Genomic DNA, 11,756 nt, shown 5'->3' with positions numbered 1-11,756 from the left:
ATAGCAGCAGTAGAGCTGACCGTGGCTTCTGTTTGTGTCCTATAGCAGCGGTCCCTAGCCATTTTCAGGCCTAAATTAATAGTACCTTTTTAAAGTAAGGATTACTTAAGTAGCATTTATCGTGTGAATACTTTAAAGCATTCACACTATTGGGATCCTGTTTCTCTTTATTGTGTGAATGATTACTTAGCATAGTGATTCTCCTGTTCCTTTCCATTCGTTTTTTGGCACATAAAAACTCAATCACACTTTCAGCAAATCCAGCAATCCTGTTATCAAAATGTTCAGCTTGTTACTGCAGGATGTTACTGCTTGTTACTGCAGGATGTTACTGCTTGTACTTTTGGTATTCATAAACTTTATAGCTTTTGAAATATTGAGCAAAATATTCTCCGTAGGAAATGAAGTCTTCAAATTCTAAAATAAAATGTGAACATATTTATGGGCTATGTTTTTAAACTTTTGTAGTCATTTTCAAAAAAATGGGGTTCATTTAATATGTTAGCAACATGCTAACACCATCATGTTTTTGTGGCTGTTTTTAAAGTATTTTTTCTTAGTAAAAAGGCTTTTCCCTCATAAATGTATGACTTTAATCTTGTAAATTACTTTACTCTCATAAATGTTGACTTTTTATTCACAATTCTATGCGTTTATTCTTGTAAAATTCATAATTTTACGACTTAATTCTCATAAACTTTTGACTTTATTCTAATGTTTCTTTAATTTTTATGGTGGCCCTAATACATTATCATATATCATCACAATAAATCCATACTTACTCCTGGTTTTATTCTACTAGATGCAGATTTCTTTAATTTTGAAGTTCAAGGCTCTTCACCTGTTTCCTCATTTGCTCTTTTCTGCAAAAAGAAACTTTCCAAATACATGCTAACTTTGCTAGCTTGAGGGTTTCAGTTTAGTGGTTGGTGTAGTCAAGAATGAGTTTGATCTGGAGGAGAAAATTCAGTAGTTTCCAAAAATACGCTTTCTTCAGAATCAGATTATAAATAAAAACCCAAAAAATGTGGTCAGGTTTTTTCTCCTACAGTCCAGTACCAACTGTCCCATGTACTGCCCCATGTTTGCGTCCCGGGGATTTCACTTTCCTATAGTATTGGTCATTTAACAATGTTTACAAATGTAAAACATGTCAAAATGATGAAATGTTAAAGATAAATACTGAAAGACATTTGCTTTCATGAGGCAGCCAAACCAAACATAAAGCTCAACATGTGAAACCAATTGTTTCCTACCTCCACCAGTTCTCTCAAAGCCAGATATCTGGAGCTTTAACTCAAACGTCCGGGTCACAAATCCTCCATCATAATCAATACCCAGTAGTTTGGTGACAGGGTAGCCCTTTAAGAGCAGCCGTTTCCAATGCACCCCATAAAACACCGCCATGTGTGTGCGCCCGTGTATGTCTCTGCATGCGCCGCCTGTGATGAATGATGTGACATCGGTGCATGTGAGAGAGAAGGGCACCGCGTGACCTATCCTGCTTTCTATAACCCCGTCCTTTTCTGCCTTCCAGAGACATAATGGGGACATTTTAACGATGGCATCGGTCAAGCACCTGAGTCATCGGCGCTTTGTGGTGTCTTTCCAACTGGATAGTGTCCAGCGTTCCCATCAAGACCTTTACCGCTGTGTCACGCAGTCCCTCAGGGGCTCAGGAGTTTCCAACTTTGCTGAACTTGTCGTCAAAGGTAAAAACTGCATTTATTTACCTCTGAAAAGGACATTCTGTCTTTTTTAATTGGGAGTTTTATAAAGCTCCCTGCACAATTACTGCCTATTATAGCTTTGTCTAAGAGGAAGGAGCTTATGAAGTATGAAGCCGTGAAAGTCATGCAGAGTCATTGTCCCTCCAAGGACCAGTGGTGGGAAAAACAATGCAGACATAATAACAGTTTTTGCTTTAAGTCACCGTACAGGTTGTCTGGATTTTAATCTATTGAAGATTTTGCATCTACTACCTCCTCTCTCAATTTTCTTTTATTTTTAACACACATATATATTCTTGTCTCAAATTCTGTCATATTTTATGTGTTCTTCAGCATTACCACATGTTGTTTTACTGTTGAAAGAACACATTTCTATTGATGAAAGAGATTTTTGTTTGAAATATTTTGAAAAAAGCAAAAATCTCTGACACTTTAGTCACATGGCTCTATAGAAAACATGGAAAAAGACAAGAATGTCCTGAATCCCAGTGAGAACAAAGTGGTAAACAGATATGTCCAATATCACACTGTTATTTATCATTTAGTAAAAATACTGGAGAAATTAATCACGTTTTGTTCCTCACCTTTAACGTATCTGATTTTCTAACTATGCTCTAATTAAACGAAGCTCTCCACTGTTTATTTTACAAGTTATCATGGTTATTATTGTTTTTTATTTAAAAAAATACATACATTTTGATGTTTATGTGAAACACTCAGTGAAGTAATCTGGCAACAAAAGAGTTAACTATGTAAAGCCACTGCATTTAACACAATTTTTTATTTTAGGAAATACATTTTGCAATATAATTTTCTTTAAATCTAAATAGTTGTAATTATGATATGTTGGGTCATTTGGTAGCTTTTTGCTCATAATAATGTTTGTCTAAGATGAAAACATATTGATCTCTTGTGGAAAAAAAAGCACCTTATTTACCCGCTGTCTTAAATGTATCCACACATTTTAAAATGATAAAATTATTTTATAAAGAATTAATTATCAATTAATTTTACAATCTTTCAATATACCAAGTAGCCATTTAAAAAGTTGAATAAAAATACATGAGTTATTCCCACCATAATGTTTGAAAATTTACTAAACTTTTTTCCCACCAAAATGTTTTTGAGATTTCATGGAAGCAGCCATTTTGAAATGATCAGCTCTACTGCCCCTAGTGGAATGATGATAAACTACAAGGCAGAAAGCATGGACTAAGTTATAAACAATGGGTTTCTAAGGAACGTTTTGATCATGCTAGATGGGAGTCTCAGAAATGTGTGTTTCAAATATGATACGGATGATTACATAGGGTTAAGATAAGAGAAAAATATCAATTATTTGTTTTTTTTCAAATAATTGATAAGAGTTTCTTTCTTAAGTCAAAATAACCTTGTTTTTGGTAAACAGTTCAAACTAAAGTAGAAATATATGTAACCAAACAATTAATTTAAAAAATAAAGAAAAACTAATTAGTCAGCGAGAAAAAGAATATCTATGGTTTTAGGCCTATTTCAAAGTAAAAGTGGGGAAAATTCTCTGTGTATTGTGTACTTTCATTTTAGCTAGTGAATATGGTTAGTTTGTTGTACACCTAATTTTCTTTTTGGTCAATTTTCAACCGGTCGGCACTTCCGTGAATTAAAAAGGATGCCATCCATACATCACAACGAAATTTGAGTCCCTGATTGGTCAAAGTTCAACCTGATCTCCTGAGCCCGAAAACAGTCGTAAAAACTTGTGTAGTGACGTGTAAACACAAGAGTTTTGAGCGCGGAAGCCTGAAATGCTCATTAACGTTTCTGTGTGCAGTGTGAACGTAGCTTTAGACACAATTTTCCTCTGTCCATTAAGAGGGAAGTCCACCAGAAAACATCTTAATTTTCTTCAAAGACGATTTGGACTGAAATTATTTTAAAAAAGGTAAACTGTTAAAATTGTCTTTAATTTGATCTCTTTCATCTATAATATATTTAAAGCCTCAGGACCAATTTGACAGTAAGCTATGATTGTATAAATAAAATGTTTATTATTTAATAATTTTCAGGAAACCCTTTTACTGATCTATTCGAATAAACTAAAAACCCTTTCATCCAAGACAGAACGCTGCTCCAGTTTGGAGGGCGAGCACAGCCTGCTGGCATGACCGGCTCCGAGAGCTCAAGTTGTCAAACATACCGGAGTCCTGAGCTCTTCAGCTTTCTGTCAGAAAGCGCCTCACTTGACTTGGATTCCTGCAGCCCTTGTCATATCATGAACCACAGATGGTGACCTCACTCTCATTACTCACCACAACCCCACAGCCTGACACCCTCTGACAGCATAGTAATGATATTGCAGAGAGAAGGTCTGATGGCATAACAGACTGCAGCTCTTAAGTGAGGAAGAGAAAAAGGGAAATGTGAACATCTTCTATCACATGTCCTTCATGGATTTTTTTTAAGCCTTAAACCATAAAAGATGAGATTTAAACAGTCTAAAAATGTCCCACGTCAACCTGCTTGCTTTGATCGATCAGTCAGTTGGTATGTTTTAGTTCCACTGAAACACTATTTCCACATTTAATTGCTTTGTTTTTACCCCACAAAAATTACTTAGTGTTGTGTTTTAGTCCAACTAGTAAATTCAATCATTAGCAATCAGTGCATCAGACACCGTTTTAGCAAAGTGTGGGTATTTAATGATGCAAATGTTGGCATTTTCAATAGCAGCTAATTTTAAATTCGCAGAGCCACTTACGTGACTCTACATTCTTTTGTGATGCCCTCTCCATCGTTGTCATGGAAACATAGGCTGAGTTTTGCATCGTCATAAACAAAATCCACCGATACAGTTTGTGTTTGAAGCTGCAGCAGCCGGTAAAGCAGGAGTGAAAGCTCCCGTATAATGTAGTCAAATCCAACCCCTCCTCCTCCTGCAAGCAAATCCGTCACTGTGTCCGTGTTACTTTCTAGTCATACTTTTTTTAACATCAGGAAAGCAGAACTTATCTTTGGCAGAGCTACACTGGCAGGCAGATATGATGATCATCTGTCCTGCTCAAGTTAACCGACTACAGCTGCAGAATGCTGATAGACTCCAACATTTAGAAAGGATGTTCCTCTTAATGCCACCACGGAAGGAGGCCTCTTTTTCCTGGCTTAATGACTGGTTTGGTGATTTGTTACATATAGAAAGTACAGATCCTCTTCAGAACGTTGTATTGCATGAACAGTATCAAGTAGAAATGGTGCCAACTTTTGTTGTAGATTTGTTCTGAATAGGGATGTCCCAATCTGATCACATGATCGGAACTATAGTTTTGGAATCGGATATTGATCAGGGATCAGATATTTATTATATTTTTACTGTAATCAGCGCTTTAAATTTCAAGCTTATTATTACTGATATATATTATTATACATGTCTGGATATCATGAATGGATCCCAATATTTTATTGTCTTAGACATAGAGATGACTGCTAAGGGATCATCAACAAATGCAAGCGCTGGGAAAAAGTGATAAAAAAAAATACAAAACAACCAATGATTACTTTAAAATAAAGTTATCATTAATTTTAAAGAATTTTAGAGGAGATATGAATCCTGTTTAATCAAAAGTATTCAATAGTTCTGCAGATACTAAAGGTACAGTCACTAAACTGTCTCAAATGACTAATTATACCCTTTTTGCTAGTTAAGGCATAACTATATTTAATAGTTGATAGTTGAACCTTTTTTTTTGCCTGTTCAAGTTACGTTACAGAAGTTCTAAGTTTTAAGTTATGAAAATTGAGGACAATCTGGATCTGTTTATTAAATTTGGTTGTTCTTAAATGTGGCACAGAAGTGTCAGATTGGGATTTTGTATCGGCATATCCTCAAAATTCCAAGAGGACCTGGTTGCAGACAAGATGGTGGCTGAAAATCAATAGCCGGAAACAGAAATTGTCAAACATCATTAGCTGAAAGTGGAAATTCCACATGATTTTAGAGTTGTCGCCACTTTTATCAAAACTCTTTTTTTAGTGTTTAGGATAAGCTTAGTTTGTTTGTGAAAGTTTTTTATTTGTCAGTATATTTACATTTTTTTGGCTACCATTACGTTACATCCTTTTAAAGCCCAGACAGGGGTGTAACATAAATTGGGGGCTCGTCCAGGATTAGTTTTGATCTTGTGATAGGTTTTCTATGTCTTGTAATAAATGGCTTTGGGGTTCGCCTATTTGTTTGCTTTTTTGTAGGGATTTAAAAGATATTAGATATGTATCGAGAAATTGATCGGTCAGTGGGGGTAACAGGTGTATTGTTATTGATGTAAATACAATAAAATAAATAGAAATAATAGAAAAATAAATAATAGAAATGATCGAGCAACTGCAGTATTGTTTGAAAACTACAGATACGAACAAGATTATGTTAGTTCAAAGATATAAAATCAATCAAGATGTGAATAATTGATTTCTGGCCAACTGCAGTTTCTTTGTGTTTATTTTCTAATGTCTTTATATTTTTATGTACATGTGATGCAAACAAAAATGTGTCCAATCATAACCTGGCTTCTACCAAGTCAATACCTGAATACATTTCTCTATCAAATGCCATATATTATTATTTATAGCTTTAAATGCCATAAGAATAAGAAATATCTAGATTTTAGCGTTTTTGGCAAAATAATTGGACTGTATTGTATCGTGAAAAAGTGTATCGAGATGCGTATCGAACCGTGTGAGAGGAAAAGATAAACACCCCTACTTTTTTCTGTAGCTTGGTTGACCGTTAAATTGTGAGAGCGGATTGATGATTTTGTTTTGGCTCCATGTTTGGAGAAGTTGTACGAAAGCTGACATATTAACAGTTGCCAGTCACTTTGACACCTCAGGTTTTAATGGTTCAAAGCTTCTATTGCAAAAAAAGAAAAAGAAAAAAACATAACTGTTAGGGTTGTTGGTTATACTATTCTTTTTTTTTGTCTTCCAAAAACAAGAGTATTTTTCAACCGGAAGGTGCAATCCACCCACGTGTGTGATGTTCCGGTTCTGGACTTCCTTCCGTCTAATGTCTACAACCAGGTCCCCCTCAAAAATTCTGATCGGGACATTCTGACCCTTAAACAATTTGTCAATGTTGAACTAATGAACAAATGTAGATGAAAAATAAATCCTGAATAGGATGAGAGAGAAAAATGTGTAGTTTGGGTGCATACCTGAAGGGAACAATCGACGCAGAAACGTGTGAAATAAACAAACAGCAGAAAGCATATTTGCAGGATCTGCAAAGTGTGAAAGAAGTGAGGAAGTTTTCTCACACGGCTGCTTCCTTCTGGCCCAAAGTTGTCCTTTGATTAAAGATGGAGTCGACCCAAAGATGAGCTGCTGCAGGCTTAGAGGAGTATTATAGAGTGGAGGTGAGCTTGTGGTAATGTTGAAAGCCAAGAGCGAGGAGGGCCATAAAAGACAGAGACGCCTCTTCAGGAATGAGGGATTAGTCACAGCCGCAGATCTCACTCTGATCTTTTCTCATGCTTTGTCCTTGTTTCTTTTCATTTCCCATCCCTCCCTCACACTTTTGCCCGTGTAATTGTTCGGCGGCTTGGATCTGCTTGTAAGTGACGTTTGACCGGAGGGCTCCGCAATTAATTCCTGTCCGACAGTGATGCAGAGTCTCCTCTTTCTTTGGGTGGTGGAGCGGCTTTGAGGATAGAGGAGAATGCGCGGCACTTAATCCCTCAGTTACAGAGATGTCACTTTCTTTGCATTACATCCACAGCTGCTCCTTTCACTCACCACTTTGCAGAGATACATACAAGGCCATGAATGCCGCCTTAATGGCTATGACTAATCTGGCATTTAAAAAAACAGTTGACCTGCTCACATCCGGCACTTTCTGAAGAGTTGTCTAAGTCTGGCTTTGCAGACAGTGAAGAATGTTTGGCCCACATCTGCTTGTGTCTTTGCCTTTCATTTGCCATCCCCGATGATGTGGACTCTAGCTGCTGGAGTTACACCAGCTTTGGCCCAAATCTGTATCTTCTGGAGGCCAAGCCTGGCCCAACAGCACTGACAATGACCCTTATCAAATCCGCATTATGACCTTTTGGTCACTTCCTATCCACACGACACTTGCCAGTTCTCTAAGTGAGCGAAAAGTAGGCCAGATTTGGCCCAAATGTGTCTGCTATATGGGTTACTAACATACTCATTTTTTGTTTACATACGCTCTTCTGTCCTATCTGTTATTAAGACAAAAAAGGTTTTAAAGTAGCGAATGAAAAACAGCTCTCCTTTCCTCCAACAGTACCTCCGTCCCCCATTGCACCGCCTCAGCTGCTCCGTGCCGGCTCCACTTACCTGATCATCCAGCTCAACACTAACTCTATCCTGGGAGATGGCCCCATTATCAGGAAGGAGATTGAGTACCGTGCTAGCCAGTCTCCATGGTCAGAAGTGCACGGAGTCAACATGGTCGCCTATAAGTTGTGGCACCTGGATCCAGACACGGAGTACCACATCAGCGTGCTGCTGACTCGGCCCGGAGAAGGAGGAACTGGCCCGCCTGGACCTCCCCTTGTGAGCAGAACCAAATGTGCAGGTGAGCCTTGAGGTTCTAAAAGGCTTTATGACCTTCTAGTGTTTGAATTTAACTGTTGTTTAACAGAGTTTACTTTTCACAGGTCAGTTTCTGTGTGTTTATGTCTTTTTTTTCCCCACAAATGTTGGTTTGTGAAGCCCTGGAGCATGGATGTAAGGTCTCTGTGTCTTTTCACAAGTGAACACAAATGTTAACATGAATTTCCTTCACCGGCCATCTATAGCTGTTTGGCCAAAAGGAAGGTTTATGAATTCAAACTGTTGTCTGAATCCGACCCCTATCTTTAGCCAAACACAGAAACTAAGAATTTGCATTTTAGTATACGGTTTATTCCAAACTTTGAAAAGGCATTGAAAGAAAAATAAAGACTTAAGCTAAAAATGTATATATTGTTTTCAAAGTTTCAATTTTAATAATGGATTATTTAGTGTTTTGTCAATAAGGATAAAAACAAAGGTTGAAATTATTGGTGCAAAAGAGCTCTAAATGTATTCACCTTCACCTGTTGATGCTCTGGGTGCCGGGGTCACCAACCCTGCTCCTTGATGACTATCACCCTGCTGGTTTTCCAGCTAACCCTGCTTCAGTCGATGTTGATTAGCTGGATTTAATCAGCCCAGTTTCTGATTGATTGAACACACCTGTTCTAGGTGAGCAGCAATTACTGAAGCAGGGCTCGATGCAAAACAAGAAGGGCAGTAGCCCTCGAGGACCAGGGGTGTCCACCCGTTTTTTGAGGTTCCTACAAATGTTCAAATCCACCCTTGAACATTGATGATCACTAAAGCAGATTCCTTTCTAATCGTGTTGCCCTTAACAAGTATTTATGAAGCCACAAACACACCAGATATGTGAAGCAAGTTCAGGAAAGTGCTAAACCCAGGTTCTACAATGCACATTTAGTCCATGGTGTTCACACTGGACAAGCAGGGAGGGGCTTGCTCTATTTTTGCTTTTTACTAGCACATGTCCGCCACCTATAGTTGGAGGAGGTTTGGTGCGGTTTGCTCCAGGCTTTTTCTTTTACAGCTCTATGCAGATATATGAAAGCTTGGAGAATTCCGGCTGGGCACAGACCACAATTATTCATTGTTGGCACTTCTGTGAATCAAAATGGATGATATCTATACGTCACTACAAAATCTTAGTACCTGATCGGTGAAAGTTCAACTGGTTCAACTTTTAAAGGATGTGTTTTGCACGTAGAGCCCAAAACAGACTTAAAAACTTGCATAGCAAAACCCAAAATGCACAAGTTTACATAGACTTTTCATTGGAAGTGGTCGCTTGAACCCGCGTTTCCAACGTAGCATTAGAGCTGATAACTCTCGATAACATTTTATAGTTGTATCTGCTTTTGCTGTGTATTACGATAAAAATTACTGTAATGCTGTGTTCACACTGAACATGAATTGCGTGGCCCGCCCCTCTTTCGCTGCGCAGCAAATTCGCCTGTCTGAGCTTGACCCCATCTGGTTGTGGGAGGAGCTACCAACGAATGTTTTTAGCATGATTGCTACATGGAGCGGTGTTTTTGTGGATATCTTACTTAGAATGTATGGAAGACACAGATTATGTTGGAAAAATCAGATTTAATTATTGTGAAAAGTTCTACAAAAACAGCAATTACACATCTACATGTCTGGGTTCATAAGATCATTCTGAGATTCACTCTCACTCCAGGGGCTGTGTTACACAGCCGCTTCCACTGTGTTTCTGTGTCTCTGTGACTGAGTTTAAATGCTCAATATGGAGAGAGATAAGTATCTCCCTGATTTGTGCTTAATTCTTGATTTGTAACTCATACAATACCTTTTGTGCATAAGTTCAAAAATTACTAAATTAAAAAAATATAAAAACTATGTCTGCATGCAGAAATTAAAATGACAACAGCTTAAAACATGCACAAATCTTTAAAAACTACACACAAATTGCTTGTTATGCACATACAAAACCACATTTACGCACAAATCTGATGTGAGACTCTTTTCACGTCTGAGATTCATCTGTGAGTGATGCGTTTAAATGCTGCTAGAATGCTGGGTCAGCAGAGTTTTTTTTTTTTAATCAGCTGCTTTGAACTTCGACTGTGAATATTATCTGGTGGAACTTGACATTTTCTCACTGGCTTAAAATTTATGCCTGATAAAAATGATAAAAAGTCAAAATTTGTGATTTTAAAACGTTTGTAATCTGATTTTGAAATAAATATTAGAATTAATTTAGCAATCCAAGACAATCTAAGCAAAAGCTCACCAAACAGTTTTTTAAAAATACATTTATTTTATTAAAAAAACTTTCTGTATGTTTACATAATTTGTGCATTTGGCCCCTCCAGTTGTAAATGTATGTAATGAGATTTTCACATAACTTATTTTTACTCCAAGCACAAATGCAAAGTGTGATAGGCAGTTAGTTCTTTGCAGGAATGTTTATGACGCCGTCGCTGAAACACGCCTCGCAGCTTTCATTCTCATCGTTGGTTTTCTATTTCATAGATGCCCTCTGGTGTTTCCTTTGCAAGCAAATGAAGGTTATGTTGCATGTCTGCACTGTGTGAGGCTCTTCAGACCCCCCCAAAAAACACAGTCCACCTTCAGACAGAACAGCACGCTTTGTTGTCTTTTTTTAAGCCCGTTTTTTTCTCAAAATCAGTGAATGTTTGGGGAGATAACAGGTTCTTTTGTATCTTGTTGGTCTTGGAAAAGCATAATATAATTTTGGATTGACAGCACTGATGCTCCTCTGAAAGGACTGAAAAAAACATGTTGTGCATAGGTTAATTGGAGTGTGCAGGGATGCAGAAACCCTGAAAAAAAGCTGTTTGTGTGGCAAAAAGGAATGACGTTCGCACGGAGAAGCTGGACCGATTCACCAACATAACTCTGCTTGGGGACTTTTGAAATCGGCTCTTCCATTCGATTCAGGTTATAATACCAATAAACGTCTCTCCTTTGCATGTAATGAAGTCACTGCAATAAAAAGCTCCTCCGCTCATGTCCGATGCCCAGCAGCCACACGTCATAACTTTTAAGAGTCTTTCATTACGAGAGCAAACTTGTCAGGATAATCTGCTGAAAATTAAATCAGAGGAGCTGATAGACGAGCACGGACGCCGTCACTGATGCACTTATCGTATAAGAAAAGGCACATTTGTTATCGCTGGTGTTCTCTGAACTCTGGAGCTGTGGGAGACTGAGAGCGAGAGTTTAATTGCTGCTCACATGGCTCTATCCGTTTGAGGGTTATTCAGAAGATAACAACTGGATGATTGGAGCAGGCTAGCCTTGAGTGAGCTTTTTGGATATGAAGGAGAGAAATTTGCACGTTTAACAAAAGAGTGTTTTGATTAAAGAGTCGAGATGGCATGTGGCGTCGGGTTCTACCATGGAAACTATGTGTAATCTCCATATCTGTGTCAGTTTTTGCGTTTAATCACGGTAGCATGTAAAATTAGC

The 11,756-nt window shown here is 37.8% G+C and overlaps 1 protein-coding gene across 4 annotated transcripts in view; it reads left to right on the top strand.

Moving 5' to 3' along the window:
• Window positions 1-11,756, top strand: part of LOC112140501 (protein tyrosine phosphatase receptor type U) — a 268,959-nt gene that overhangs the window by 169,018 nt on the left and 88,185 nt on the right. For all 4 annotated transcript variants that reach the window (XM_024263482.2, XM_024263485.2, XM_024263484.2 and 1 more), the window contains exons 6-7: window positions 1,538-1,712; window positions 8,005-8,298. In XM_024263482.2, the coding sequence (XP_024119250.1) occupies window positions 1,538-1,712; window positions 8,005-8,298 (469 nt within the window). The remainder of the gene's footprint in view (window positions 1-1,537; window positions 1,713-8,004; window positions 8,299-11,756) is intronic.

The sequence above is a fragment of the Oryzias melastigma genome, linkage group LG16 (genome assembly GCF_002922805.2).
Source record: "Oryzias melastigma strain HK-1 linkage group LG16, ASM292280v2, whole genome shotgun sequence".
Taxonomy (NCBI): Eukaryota; Metazoa; Chordata; class Actinopteri; order Beloniformes; family Adrianichthyidae; genus Oryzias; species Oryzias melastigma.
The sequence above is the reverse complement of the archived record's forward strand: the minus strand, read 5'-3'. Positions and strand labels throughout refer to the sequence as shown.